The sequence below is a fragment of the Cinclus cinclus genome, chromosome 3 (genome assembly GCF_963662255.1).
Source record: "Cinclus cinclus chromosome 3, bCinCin1.1, whole genome shotgun sequence".
NCBI lineage: Eukaryota > Metazoa > Chordata > Aves > Passeriformes > Cinclidae > Cinclus > Cinclus cinclus.
In genome coordinates, this window is record NC_085048.1 from 116673359 (window position 1) to 116687975 (window position 14617).

At 55.7% G+C, this 14617-nt stretch overlaps 1 protein-coding gene across 2 annotated transcripts in view; it reads left to right on the top strand.

Annotated features, from left to right (window-relative positions):
* Positions 1–14018, top strand: part of PTK7 (protein tyrosine kinase 7 (inactive)) — a 35007-nt gene extending 20989 nt beyond the window's left edge. Inside the window, exons 2-20 of one of the 2 annotated variants that reach the window (XM_062490727.1) lie at positions 1473–1766; positions 2323–2425; positions 2934–3124; positions 3738–3885; positions 4821–4951; positions 5201–5467; positions 5689–5822; positions 6222–6357; positions 6470–6589; positions 6733–6882; positions 7123–7273; positions 7638–7765; positions 8051–8260; positions 11323–11478; positions 11662–11894; positions 12401–12481; positions 12562–12713; positions 12788–12966; positions 13173–14018. In XM_062490727.1, the coding sequence (XP_062346711.1) occupies positions 1473–1766; positions 2323–2425; positions 2934–3124; positions 3738–3885; positions 4821–4951; positions 5201–5467; positions 5689–5822; positions 6222–6357; positions 6470–6589; positions 6733–6882; positions 7123–7273; positions 7638–7765; positions 8051–8260; positions 11323–11478; positions 11662–11894; positions 12401–12481; positions 12562–12713; positions 12788–12966; positions 13173–13333 (3125 nt within the window). In that variant the 3' untranslated portion in view covers positions 13334–14018. The remainder of the gene's footprint in view (positions 1–1472; positions 1767–2322; positions 2426–2933; positions 3125–3737; positions 3886–4820; positions 4952–5200; positions 5468–5688; positions 5823–6221; positions 6358–6469; positions 6590–6732; positions 6883–7122; positions 7274–7637; positions 7766–8050; positions 8261–11322; positions 11479–11661; positions 11895–12400; positions 12482–12561; positions 12714–12787; positions 12967–13172) is intronic. The other variant, XM_062490728.1, reaches the window with a different exon arrangement.
* The last annotated feature ends 599 nt before the right edge of the window (positions 14019–14617 follow it).

Sequence of the window (14617 nt, forward strand, 5' to 3'; positions counted from 1 at the left end):
GTGTGGCTGGTACCAGGGTGCCCATGAGCACCATTGCCTTGGCCCCTGCTCTGTGTAGCAGGCTCCAAAGGCTTTTCAGCATAGGAAAGGCACTTGTGGCTTTCTGGAATTCGGTGGTGTTCAAAACATCTCTTTTGGAAAAGGATTCCTCATCCCTAGCTCTGTCTGACTGAGATGTATTGTGAAATTGTATCCCTTCACCAGGCTTTTTTAAAAACCTCAGGTAGGAGGACGTGGTTGAGTGTCCAAAGAGGAATTGCCTTTCAGCTGGACTCAGATACTGCTCCTGTAACTTGTCCAGGCAGCCACTTTCTGAAGCTGTTTCTCTTGCAGTGGTGGGAGCACACTGTTTTGACCACGTTCTTGTTCATCTTCATTCTAAGATGCTCGAAATCAGCCTGGCTTGGCCCCTTTCCCTGCAGAGCATGGTGCTGGTAGCAGAGTCCAAGAGCCATCATCATGTGCTGAATTGCCTTTTGTTTGCTTCCCTTGCTTTTCCAGCTGGTAACCGGAGCAGAGCGCCTGCATGGCTGGCTGTGGGCGGGCAGCAGCCAGATTTGGGAATGAGCAAGCACGGTCCCTCAGCAGCCACGCCAGGCACTGCCTAGGGAACCCCTGGCTGCTCTGTCCCCAGCACCCTGAGCTCTTGGGTGGGTGTTAGTGTGTCAAGGAGGGCTCTTTGGGGTTTCCATCTCTGTAGAGAGATGCCTCCAGCCCCTCAGGCCACTGCCAGGCCCCAAGGACAGCTATTGCAATTTGTTGTTTCCGCTTCTACTTGCGAGTGGGCTGAGTCACCAGCGCAAGTTTGTTTTGTCCCTGTTGCATCCTCTTGTGCTGTGTTCCAGCAGCTGCTGTATTTATTCGCATAGATAATCCTTGTTCCACACCAGTGTTTCTCTGGGTAATTGCTGGGGATGTGGAGGTGAGTCAGAGACATAGTCCTGAGGAGAGGGACTTTGAGGAAAACCTAGAAACAGTCTGTGTTCAGTATTTCTGATCAGGGACAATCTGGATGCAAGGCATCCCAAAAAGACAGGACAAGAAGCACTTAAAGAAACATTGGAACTGACCATGAAGCTGCTTGCTCTCCAGGGATTCGGTGACTGCTTTCCTGGCTCATACACTGCAAGACACCTCTCTGTTCAGGCTGGAAGTGTGACACTCAGTAGTGGGTCATGGGAGTTCTCCCTCTTAATGCCCCTGTCCCCAGGGAGCAGAGGGCTCTCCTTGGCTGTGGCAAGCCCAGGCACCCCTATTCCAAGGATGGCTGCAGACAGCCTTAAAGCAGCTGTGCTGGCATCCGAGCACAGATCTGTTAAAACTCCGAATTAGTTTTGACAGATGTGCTTTGAGCCGTGTTTCTCCTTACATGGCTCTGGCTGTCTGGAGGCCCTTGAGAACAGCACATGCTTACCTGATCCATTCTTCCCCTTCCCTTGCTCTAAACATGCCCTCCCTTTTCTCTCTCGCAGCTGTGGGGACTCAGGCAAGCATCCTTTTCACCAAAGAGCCGTACTCCCAGGACGCCCTGCACGGCCGCAGCGCCATCCTCCGCTGCGAGGTGAAGGAGCCGGGGGACGTGGAATTCGAGTGGCTGCAGGACGGGCTTCCCGTTCAGGACACGGAGCAGCGCTTCAAGGAAGGCAGCAACCTGCAGTTCGCTGCCGTGGATCGGCACCGGGATGCCGGAGCGTTCCAGTGCCTGGCTAGGAACGTGCTCACCGGGGAGGAGGCGCGCACAGCCAACGCCTCCTTCAACATCAAGTGTGAGTGTGGGGCAAAGGCGGCCAGGCACACACCACAGCCTGGTGCTGCCCGCTGTCCACGGGGAAAAGCACTCTCTTTGCAGGGCCCGAGGCTGGAAACAGTTTCTCCGGGCTGTCTGGTAATTGTTGTGTGGGTCAGACACGCAATCGGACGGGTTGGGTTGCTCAAGTAGGATTCTTCTCCTGCTGCCGTGTCTGTCCTGCCTTGTGGTCCTCTTGTGTCTTCTGGTGTCCCCGAGGCCATCAGAGTTGCTTTCTCCTGCTGTCTTCCCCGTTTGTGCACGTGAAACCGGGACACTAATGCAGCAAATGTGTCCTGGGCACTGCAGTCCTTTCAAAACTCACCTTAACCCTCAAGAGAACAGCTACACAGGGCAAAGTGGGATCTCTGCGGTGTGGGTGTCTCTTAACTCCACGCTGGCTTGAGGGCATATGTATCTCTAAGCATGCTTGTGCCCTTGCTGCCTCCTCTGCTTATCAGTGAGTCACCAATAACCACCACCTGGGCTCTGTAGGTGTGGAGAGCCAGCTGTGTTGGTATTCTTTGATCCCACAGGGATTGAGACAGGCAGTGTGGTTCTGAAGCAGCCGGCCAGCGTAGCTGAGATCCAGCCCTCCTCCACAGTGGTGCTGCGGTGTCACATCGATGGCCACCCACGGTAAGGGTTGCCTCCTGAGGAGTGGACCCTGCCAGGGGCCCCTGCACCTTGGCTGTGTGGTCTCTCTCTCTCTCTCTCTCTCTATCTATCCCCCTCCCTCTCCCCCGCCACCTTTTTCTTTCTCCTCCTCCCCCACCTCCCCTCCTCTCTCCTGCAAGAATTCGGTAGAGTCAGGGAAGGCGAAAGGCAGGATTGAGCCTGTGGCCGAGCGCCGTGGGAGAAGGCAAACGGCTTCCCCCTTACAGAGCCGAGGAGCACAGTAAGGATGGGCTGTCACAGTCCAGCTGCTGAGCTGCTTGGTGTGCTGCAGTCACTCTCAGTCGCTTCCCAGTCGTGTCCCGTCCACCTGGCTGCATGTCTCATGGCTTCGTGTCTGTGTCGGGGCCAGCAGCGGGGACGGAGAGCCAGGGAAAGGGGCCATCTCTGGGCTGTCTCCTCCGCACGCCTGCTCCCGGGGCAGCCCTGCCGGTGCCGTGCCCCTGCTCACCTGCTCTCCCCTGCCTTGCAGCCCCACGTGGCAATGGTTTCGGGATGGCAGCCCCCTCCCGGATGGCCGCAGCTCCTACTCTGTCAGCAACAAGGAGCGGACGCTGACCCTGCCGAGCGCCAGCCCCGACCACAACGGGCTCTACTACTGCTGCGCCCGCAGCGCCGCCGGCTTCGTCTGCAGCCACGACAACTTCACCCTCAATGTCATCGGTGAGTTGTGTCCCTGCCCTGCTCACAGCCTCCCCTCTGCTGCAGGGGAGCCGTCGGGCTGGTGCGACTTCCCTCTGTGCAGTGCCTCTGGGTAGAGACAGACCCGACAAATCCTGGCCAGGCTGGAACCCTGCCCTGTCTGTGGGTGTTAATGTGCCCCTGTGTCTTTCTGGAGCCAGGTTTATGCTGTCTTCTCTTGTTATGGAGCACCCTGGAGGCTGTAGGTGCTTCTGGTTTTGCCAATATCATACCATGTGGGTAGATGCCCTGTTAGCCTTTGGAGGCAAGACCCAAGGTGGGCAGGAGTTGTTGACGTTAGAGGAGCATTTGGAACTGGACGAGGGAATTTTGCCATCCAGTGCCAGCTTTGTTCTGTTTGCTGGGAACCAGGATGCTCAGGGCCCTGCTGGAAGCAGAAGGGGTTTTCCCCAGAGCAGTTCCCTCATGCAGTCCTGGGCTCTGAGTCCACAGCTCCAGCTGTGCTGGCATGTTCACCTCCTTTGGGCTTGCAGGGTGCACCCAGCTCTTCTTTGAGCTTTCCCCAGAGCACTGGTGTTGGTGCACCACAGGCCTCTCTATCCCTCTCACCCTCCTGTGGTCTCTGCCATTGCAGATGAGAGCTTTCCTCAGGCAGTGATCGTCCCACAGGACCTCATCGTGACCAAGAACGAAGAGGCCATGTTTGACTGCCAGTTTGCAGCTGTGCCCCCTCCCACGCAGGAATGGCTCTTTGAAGACAACCCCATCACCAACAGATCCAAGTAATAGGGACCCCAGTGATGCGGGCAGGGCTGGGAGGAGAGGGGCACTGTGTTCCAGGAGAGAGAGGTCAAACCCTGTCTGTACATGAGGGCAAGCATGCAACATCAGAGTGGCCATGGTGATTGGTTTCTCAGCTTGACTGGCTTGGGTTTAGCAGGGACTTGGTCCTTGTGCGTGACATTTACCTGAACGGGACTCGGGGAGCAGTTTGTCCTCACACAAGTCTGTGGAGCTGTCAATTCCTAGATGCCCTTGCATGATGGCCCCACAGTTAGGGATGTCTCTCAACCTCAGATGTGGTGATTCTATGGAGCCAGGGAAGCTCAAGGTGCAGACACCCACTTGGGAAAATTCACAGTCAGGGATGTGTCCCAGTACCAGATGCCAACACGTGGTGGTCCCCAGACTTGGGAACGCCTCCCAGCCTCCTATATCTGAACAGCAGTCGCTGTGCCTATGGCTCTTTTGCACCTCCGCGTTCCTCCCCAGAGCCAGGAGTGTTTCTGAGCCCCAGACAGCCTACCTATGGGCAGTCTGCAGAGCTGGGACAGTGATCCCGGAGCTGGGATGTGTCTGTTCCAGACTCTGGAAGGCAAGCAGTGCCATCTGGGTGCAGGATGCCCTCGGCCTGGCAGCCCCCGGGCGCCACCTTGTGTCCCCTGCCCCTTCTGGCTCTGTGTGCTCTCACAACTGGCTCATGCTCCGTGATGCATTTTTTGGTAAGAGTCAGCTCTCCACCAAGAAGAAGACTTCTATGAGCTCATTTCCTCTATGGAGAATGTATCCCAACCATCTCCTTGTTTATGTGTGGTGGGAAGCTTTGGCTTGGTAGCCTCTTGGTTTCAAGGGTTCATGCAGGACATCTCAGCGCTGTAGCTCTGGCCCATGTGCTGCAGAGATGCCCACTGAGCCCTTCCTCTCCCTGCATGCCCAGGACCACCGTGTTTGCCAATGGCTCCCTGCTGATCACCCAGGTGAGGGCTCGCAGCACCGGTGTCTATAAGTGCATTGGCCATGGGCAGAGGGGGAAATCTCTTGTGCTGAAGGCAACTCTGCGGCTGGCAGGTGAGGTCCTGGGGCTGGTGACAGGGTGGGCAGTGGGTCCCAGAGTTCCAGTGCCACTCTGGAGCCATGTGGCAATATAGCAGCGGGTCAGTACATGCAATGGTTTGTCCTTGCTGTCTGGATGAGGGGAGCAAACACAGTTTGTGTGCTCTCTCTTTTAAATGGTGCCCCCTCCATGAGCGATGATGCCGGTGGGTTGACTACGCGTTCTTGCCCTCTCTGAGCCCTGTGGTCTCTTGTTCCTCTCAGAGATTGAAGACATGGCACCCTTCTCCCCGAAGGTGTTGACAGCGAACCAGGGGCATCGTGTGTCCTGTACTGCCCCACAAGGTGTACCCACACCCCAGGTCTGGTGGGAGAGAAACCAGGAAAGAGTTCCCACTGCTGGCAGAGTGTACCAAGAGGCAGAGCAGCTCATTTTCACCAGTATCACCGAGATGGATGCAGGGATCTACACGTGCCATGCTGCCAACAAGGCTGGAGAGAAGAAACAGGAGCTGAGCATCACTGTGGCTAGTAGGAAACTTTCTGAAAAGGGTGGGAGAAGAAGAGGGTCTGGCTAGGGGGTTAGGGTGAGCTGGGCAGCATAGCTTATCACCTCACTGGTACTGAGAGGCACCTCTCGTGGCCGAGCTGCGGGGCCCCGTGGCTGGTTGCCAACTACCCGTGTGTTCTGTACTGCTGTTGGCCAGAGGGGTGGTGAATGGCTCTGTGTAACCCCTTGCCTTCGTGCCCAGCGGTACCCAAGTGGGTGGAGATGCCCAAGGACAGCCAGCTGGAGGAGAGCAAGCCAGGATACCTGCACTGCCTCAGCAAGGCCTCCCTGAAACCCACCGTCACCTGGTACCGCAACGGCGTCTCTATTTCTGAGGTGAGGCGACAAGGCAAGCCCCTGTCCCTCACGGGCACTTCTGCTGGGCACCTGCTCTGCTGCTGCTGCTGTTTCTCACCTTGTTCCTAGGCCCAGCTTCCCTGTCACCCACACTTTGGCCATATTCCTGGCACTTGCTCCATCCTACTGATGTGTGGGTGCACAGTTGGCTGTCTGTTGCCGACTTGGCTGGCAGTCAACTCTGCGCTTTTGGGGCAGGGGCAAGAGAAAGGTCCCCACAGCTTGTCTCAGTTCTCCGTGTGGGTCTCAGCAGGGATGCGTTTCTCACTGAAGCACGGTGTGGGGCGCGTGGAGTGTCAGCAGGGCCACAAGCGAGGGCCAGCCCTAGGGCTGGTGACAGGGTCATTTCTGCCCCGCTCCTTCCCCCGCTCTGGGCAGGACTCACGCTTTGAGATCTCGGAGAACGGGACGCTGCGCATCAACAACGTGGAGGTGTACGATGGGACCATGTACAAGTGTGTGAGCAGCACCCCGGCGGGCAGCATCGAGGGATACGCACGGGTGCACGTGCTGGGTATGCTGACAACCCCTCTTGCCCCTCCCTTGTGGGTGCACGTGGGATACCTCCAGCTCCAAGGTCTCCTGTGGTAGGGAGGGAGCTGAAACACCACCTCTGTCTGTTGCAGAGAAGCTGAAGTTCACCCCACCACCTCAGCCTCTGCAGTGCATGGAGTTTGATAAGGAGGTTACAGTGTCCTGCTCAGCCACGGGCCGGGAAAAACCCACCATCCAGTGGACTAAGACAGGTCAGGGTTTGGTCGTGTTATGCCTGCTTCTGACCTGAGGCCACGGGACCATCGCGTTGTCCCACCTCCAGCATGGATGAAGCAGCAGCGTTGGCCCAGCGCTTCCTGCGTGACTGCTGCATCTGTCCTCTCGTGTCCTGCAGATGGGAGCAGCCTGCCATCCCATGTCAGCCACAATGCTGGCATCCTGTCCTTCCACAAGGTGAGCAGGAGCGACTCGGGGAACTACACGTGCATCGCCTCCAACAGGCCGCAGGGCGAGATCCGTGCCACCGTGCAGCTCGTGGTAGCAGGTGAGGGCAGGCAGGGGCGTTTTCTGCTGTGGTTTGCACTGGGTTTGCCTGGGTGGCAAAAAAAAAGCCATGTCTGGTCTGACTCCAAGCTGCGTCCCACGGCACTCGAGCGTCTGGTTTGTCGGTGCTTTGCGCGCAGCCTGACGTGGCACGTGCTGCTGTGCTGGCCGTGCTTCCTTGTGGGAGCTTAGCACCATTCCCAGGAGCTGACAGCCTACTTGTCGGCCTCTCTGCCTTCAGTGTATGTCACCTTCAAGCTGGAGCCAGAGCCCACGACGGTGTACCAGGGCCACACAGCCATGTTCCAGTGCCAGGCAGAGGGGGACCCCATACCGCACATCCAGTGGAAAGGGAAGGACAAGATTTTGGATCCCGGCAAGCTCCTGCCCAGGTACAGCTTCCATTCCAAACAGACACGTGGCGCAGCAGGGCATTCCCAAGTATCCTTCATCCCTGCCCAGTATGAGGGTGCCAATGGTGCAATCGGTCCTGGGCTCCCAGCTTGGTGGGCACGTAATTGACTCCACATGCCAGGACCTGGACTCTCCTGGCCCCAGGGTTTCCCTTTCTGCCGCAGCCTGCCAAGCTGTGATTGAGCTGCAGTCATCTGTCCTGAAGTGTTGCACAGCCTGAGATGGAAGCTGGTGGCAGTGGGAACGTGGGGCTGAGGCATCCTGGGGAGATGGGGTGCAGCTGCCCCAAGCCTGCCTCTGCCCTCTGGTGTTTGCAAAGAGCTCTGTGTGTGTGATTGGCAGGATTCAGATCATGCCCAATGGCTCCTTGGTGATTTATGATGTTACCACTGAGGACTCTGGAAAATATACCTGCATCGCTGGCAACAGCTGCAACATCAAGCACCGGGAGGCCTTCCTATATGTTGTAGGTAAGAAAGATGCCCAGTGCTGGGACATGACTTCCTGGAATCCCTGGCAGTTCTAGGCCCTGCTTCTGGCCCTAGCTGTGCTTGCGGGGTACTCACAGCAGCATCCCCACTGGAATACAGCAGAGTGTGCTGTGGGATGTGCCCAGTGTGCTGTGGCTGGGTGAGGAGGTGGCCCCAGCAGTGGGTAGCGGGCTGGGGGCTTTTCACATCCCTCCAGCACATTCCTGAGCAGGATTTGGGAAATCCCTCCACACCCCCATGCGTTGGATGCTCTCTGCCCCACAGACAAGCCAGCAGCAGAAGAGGATGCAGGACCTGGACACACACCCTACAAGATGATCCAGACCATTGGGCTCTCAGTGGGGGCAGCTGTTGCCTACATTATCATTGTGCTGGGGCTGATGTTCTACTGTAAGAAGAGGAGAAAAGCTAAGAGGCTGAAGAAGCACCCAGAGGGGGAAGAGCCTGAAATGGAGTGTCTGAACGGTGAGGCCGGTACGCCTGAGGGTGGAGGCTTCACTGCTGTCCCTGTCCCTGTGCTGGAGGGGCTGAGGGGCAGGGAGCTCCCAGGGAATAGGGACTCCTAACCCTTGGTCTCTCACTCTGGTTTTTGGCGTGTGGCAGAGACCTGCTGCCAGGTGAGAAATAGGCAAGTTAGTGTGAAACCTGAATTCCAGCCTCACATTGTGGCCATCTCTGTCTGCTGAGTTATGTATCGCTCCTGCATCCCAGCACCTGTACATGGGATCACACAGACCAGGGGAGGGAAGGAAGGATCCCTTTTGCAGTGTAGTGAAATATCAAATCAGAGTTCAGCAGCTCCTGGTGCTGAAGGAAAGATGTTTCCCTGAACTCCCTCTGTTATCTCCAGTCAGGACTTATAAGTGCTGGGGTGCAGTTGAGTTTGCTGTCCCTAATTCCCTGGATCTCCCTGTTTACATATTCCCCATAAATGCAGATGTTCTCCAGCACACAGCCATGTCCTGATCATGTGCAAGTTGCTGTGAGGGCCTGGCAAAACGTAACTGCTCCTGGGCTTAGCTCCTGGTTTTCTCCTTGCATTGGCACTTTGAACCGAGCCAAACCTCCTGAAGAGAAGTTGGTTGTGGGGAACCTTCTAGGAGCAGGAATGCTGGAGCATCTCAGCAGCTTTTGCTCTGCGTTTGTCACCACTGTGAGATCTTTCTGTGGAAAAGTCACAGGCAGCTCACCTGTGCCAGCAGGCTCTGGCCAGCATCCCCTTCCTGGGAAAGAATTTCTTTTAATCTGAGAAATGGTTTCTGAGATGGTCTCAGATTTTTATCTTGGCCCATCTTTATTATATTGCTCTTTTGCTAGAGTTTACCTCTTCTTATTCTCTTCATTTGGAGAAGAAATGATGATTCCTCATGCTTACAAGCAGACCCAGCTTCCCAGATGTCTACAGTCCTTCTTGGTACTTCCATAGCCTCTCTGGAGAAGTGGTTTGTGTTTGCTGTCAGCTCTAGTGGAGTCATTCCATTCATCACAGTCTTCCAAGATGATGATTCTGTCTCTTTTTTTTTTACATGGTCCCCTGTTAGCTGGGTGACCCAAAGTATTTCAGCACCTGTCTCAGTACCTACAAGTACTCCCTGGCTGATCACCAGCTGACTTTTCCAATGCCCTCAGGGTCCAGACTGATGTAACCTCTCCATGGACTTGCAGTGGATCTTTGCTACGGATTTGCTATGGATCAGTGCACTCCTAACCATGCAGTTACTTTCCAAGGTCACGTCCTTGGTGTGCCACATCCTCTGTAGTGACAGCTTGCTCTCAGTATCCCTGTCTGACTGTGCTGCTTTTATTTTTGTTGTTGAATACAGGCATAGCATTTGGGGAGCCTCATGGCTGTGGGGACTGGTTTCTGTGCTAGTGTCTCTAGGGCAGCGTGGCTGTGTCTGTTTCTCCAGGAGATGCTCAGGTGTTGCAGGCAGGTGGGCAAAGAAGGCAGCTTCCTTACACTTGGTTCCCCTCTGAATTGCTGGATACGCAAATGAAGCCTCCTGTCCCTTTGTTACCAAGTGCCTTGTCCAGGCTCTATGAAAAATGGGAATGTCTGTTCTCAAAAGTCTCTTGTTGCTGCCTGCTGGTCCTGTCTCTCAGTGGCAGCACACTCACTCTGCAGCCCTCAGGATTTTTTTGGCACAGTTGCAGTGGTCGTCTTGTGTCTTGGCTTCAAGCCTGTGGTCTGGAGACACGATTAGTCATGAGTGCAGACAGCACAGGGTCAAACAGTCCTGATAATGAGTGTCAAAGCAGGGAGAGTGTAAGGAGCATCCAGCTTTGATTTATAGGATAAGTGGTGTTTTTTTGCTTTTATCTTTGAAAATCTTACTCTACCATGTGAGAGCAGATATCTGTCGGTAGTCATGGCTCTTAAGTCAACATACCTCAGTGTTCACAGCTCCAGTCCTACCTGTGACAAAGCCATGGTCCCTGTCAGGGTGGCCAGGCCTGCTCAGGAGGTGCTGGTACCTGTCTTGCACACGTGCATTGTAAGCAGGCATGTACACACACTGTGGTGCAGTACAACAGCCTGTGATGGAAACTACAGGCAGTGGGACTCCTGTTGGAGTCATCTCGTGCTGGTTTGTCTTAATTTTGTGATTTCCTATAGTGTGGCTGTTTGCCTAGTGCTTATTCCAGGGGCAGCTGACGTGGAATAGTAGAGTGTGATGCTGTAGGTGTGTGAGTGACCCTAGCTTGGGGTTGTTCCCTGCTTTAAGTTCCAACTCCTAGCTTCATCTTATGGAAAGTACCACTTCCTAAGTAACCAGGTCAGATCCAAGCAATAAATATATTCAAAATTGAGGTTTGCTGTCTGTGCAGTCATTTCCCTCCAAGCTGCCTGTAAAATACAGGGTTTTCTACTTTCTCAAGTCAGTAATCTTTTTTTTCCTGCTCTCTGGCTTGTGTTTGTGCTGGGAAATTTCTAATGAAGTTCCTGTGCAGAAAGCTTGCTGGGGTTGATTGCAAGGATAGTGCTTCCTATCACTGCTTTAACCCAGCCAGTTAAAATCCAGAGTGGTCTGCTTTTATGGGTTCAGCATTTCCAAGGACATTCCCAAGGCTTGCTGGGAAGTGAGTAAGGAGCAGGGACATCAGACTGCAGCAGCTAATTCCACATAGACTTGGGAGTCTCTTGGGTATCAAAAGATTGTGGTTATAGTGAGCAGTGTCTGCTCCACCTCTGCCTCACCCATCCCATCCCATCTCCCACTGCTGTCCTGCAGTTTTTTCAGTGGTAGTTTGGATGTAGCCACTGCTTGGGGATGACTGAGTGGCGTGGGATGGACAAGGCCAGATGGAGCTGGCTGGCTCTGGGACCAAAGCCATTGCTCAGCATCTGATTTCAAGGGCGGCTGCCGGGCTGCCAGAGATGGGGCAAAAACTGAGGCCAGGCCACTCTGCTGCCTGGGGCTGGACATCAGGCTGGAGTGCTTGGAGTGTCGGTGCCCCAGGAGGGGCTGAGCCCCAGAGTAACTTCCACTGTGTGGCCTGGCAGGATGCTGAAACTATTTGTGCTTCCCTCACAGGCGGTGCTTTGCTGCAGAATGGGCAGATGACAGCAGAGATCCAGGAAGAAGTGGCCTTGACCAACCTGGGCAGCAGCTCTGGGGCCAGCAAGCGCCACAGCTCTACCGACAAGATGCACTTTCCACGTTCCAACCTGCAGACGATCACAACCCTGGGTAATGCTGGGCCACCCTGGCCCTGTCCCCGCTCCAGCAGGAAACCTGTGGCTGAAACCCCAGCACGTGCCAGCCACGAAACAAGATGTGCTGGGCACAGAGGGCCCTGCAGCCCCTGGACTGTCAAGCACACCTGCTGTCCTAATGCACTCCGCCTTCCCTTGTGCTTCTCTACGCTTCCAGGCAGGGGGGAGTTTGGTGAAGTGTTCCTGGCCAAGGCCAAAGGTGCAGAAGATGGTGAGGGTGAAGCTCTGGTGCTGGTGAAGAGCCTGCAGACGAGGGATGAGCAGCTGCAGCTGGATTTCCGGCGGGAGGCAGAGATGTTTGGGAAGCTGAACCACGCCAATGTGGTGCGGCTGCTGGGGCTGTGCCGCGAGGCAGAGCCACACTACATGGTCCTGGAGTACGTAGACCTGGTAAGGGCCCTGCCAGCAGTAAAGCAGGGACGTGGCAGCAGTGGGTGTGGGGCCTGCAAGTGTGACAACAGGCTGGCAGCACAAGGCAGTCAAGGTGTAAGGAGAGCAGGCTGAGCTTACTGCTGTTCCCAACCTGTGGAGGAGTCTCCTGCAAGACCTGTGACTTTGTCCTCTACATCCTCCTGATTTCTGGTTTATGTCCTGGACTCGGCTACATAAGCTGAGTTGTGGGACTCCATGCTGTGAATGCTAAGGGCTATGAGGAGTCTGAAGTTGGTAGGAGAGAAGTAAATTTGGGACATGAAAAACCTGGAGATTTCAGGACTGCTTGCCCTAATCTTAGCCAGTTGAGGCCCAGAAACAGGATACTGGCTTGCCTTACAAGGCAAGGGCCAGGAGGACAGGCAGGAATGCTGATTCAGGAGATGAGGATCCACATCCAGGCACTGCAATGAGACTTGTCAGTCCGTAGAGGTGCTGACTCTGAATTGCTGTCTGTCTCCCAGGGGGACCTGAAGCAGTTTCTGAGAATCTCCAAGAGCAAAGATGAGTCCCTGAAGCCACAGCCACTCACTACCAAACATAAGGTGACCGTGCAGCTTTGGAAGTGCTGTGGGGCTGGGGACCCTAAGGAGGGCAGCCAGTGCTGACAGCTCTCTGGGGTCAGGTGTCTCTCTGCACGCAGGTGGCCCTTGGCATGGAGCACCTCTCCAACGGCAGGTTCGTGCACCGGGATTTGGCAGCCAGGAATTGCCTGGTCAGTGCCCAGCGGCAGGTGAAGGTCTCATCCCTGAGCCTCAGCAAGGACGTGTACAACAGGTCAGGGAGCCTGACAGGGGCATGGGAGGGGATGAAATGGCACCAGTCTCACTGCCTGTCTGTCCTGCCCGCAGCGAGTACTACCATTTCCGCCAGGCCTGGATCCCGCTGCGCTGGATGCCACCTGAGGCTGTGCTGGAAGATGAGTTCTCCACTAAGTCGGACGTCTGGTCCTTTGGGGTGCTCATGTGGGAGGTCTTCACGCATGGGGAGATGCCCTACACTCCACTGGCAGATGATGAGGTCCTAGCAGGTATGTGGAGTACCTTGTGCTGTCCCTGGAATTGCAGCCTACTTGCTTTCCACGTGGTAAAGGGGGGCCATACAAGCTGTGTGATAGTGCTGGTCTGGCTGGGGAGGCTGTCCGCAGCCTGCACGGGGAACTGCTACCCTCCTTGCACCTCCCAGAGAGGATCACACCCCTTCCCAATGGCCCTTTGGACTTTTCTTTCCTGCCAGGTCTGCAGTCAGGAAAGACGAAGCTCCCGCACCCCGAGGGCTGCCCTTCCCGCCTGGCCAAGCTGATGCAGCGCTGCTGGGCCCCCAGCCCTAAGGACCGGCCCTCCTTCAGTGAGCTTGCCACCACCCTTGGGGACAGCCCGGCTGACAGCAAAGCCTGAGCACCCCGGCCCTTGCTGGTGAAGGATGTGGCGGGGTGGACAGGGGTCTGTGTGTGCCTGGGGAGCCCCCTGGCACTCCCACAGCCCCTTGCTGAGCCCGACCCCAATGCGCCAGCGAGCAGCTCAGCATCAGCAGCTGCTGGACTCAAAGCACAAGCCAGTGTACCCCAGCCCCACCCCCTTCCCCAGTGGGTCCCAAAAGACAGCCCTCGCTGCCTCCTGCCCCCTGCCTGCTCAGCCCGGTGCCCTTAGGCTGCTGGTGTGGATGGAGCTCAGCTCCCCCTCCCACAGCAGGAGCTCGAGCGTCCCTGCTCGCCACATCCACCTCTGCCGGCCTGGCCCGGCTCTCCCCCTGTCCGTCTGTGCTAGGCATGCCTGCCTGCCCCTTCCCCTGGGGACAGGCCAGCCCACAGGAGCACAAAGTGCCTGGCATATGAAGGAGCTCACTACCTTTCCCAGTTAACCCTGTGCCTTTTTTTTGTACTTAAGACTTTGGGCAGAGCCCCCTGTCTCCCTCTTTCAGAGCGCTGACTCCTCCCTACCATAGTATTTCTGTTATTGGAATGCAGCCTAGAGTGGGTTAGTTTGTTTGCTTGAGTGGAGGGTACTGCAGCCAAGAAGGGTTGGGTTTTGTTGGGTTTTTATGTGCTGCTCTCAATAAAGAAGGCGCTTTTTTTTTTTTTTTTTTTTTTGTCTTTGTAAAATACTGCTGTCAGATAGCGGTTTTCTTCCACATGGCTCCTGGAAAGGGTTTGGGGCTCGTTCTTCAGGCATCTGTCTGCTGTGTTTAACCCCTCTGCCCCCTTCTCAGGTGAATCTGAGATGCTGTTCCCAGCCCTTTGTGCTCTGAGGGAGCACTTTGCTTCTCTGGGCAGTCATGGGTTGCTCTCCAAGAGGGACTTGTCCCAAAAGAGAAAATGTCTCTCTCAGACTGCAAGCAAGCCACCACTCATGGACATGCTGATTGGCTGCCCCCATTTCAGGTACTGATTGGGTTTGTGTACCCACTTCTGTAGCCTCGGCCAGCTTTGCAGCCCACACTGGGTTGTGATTTTGGACAGGAGATTTCAGCTGCTGCTGCTTGCAGGATGCTAGCAGGGCCAGGCCTGGATGGGTACATTGAGAGATATCCTGCTGTCACATGTGGTCTGCAGCCCTTTCCTCTGTGCTGATGGCCCAGAACAATGGCAGGCTCCTGGCAGTCTCTTCTTGTGAGAGGAATGGTGTGCACGTGGTGTACAAGCACCCCAATCCCCACAGCATGAACACGAGCCAAGCCAGAAT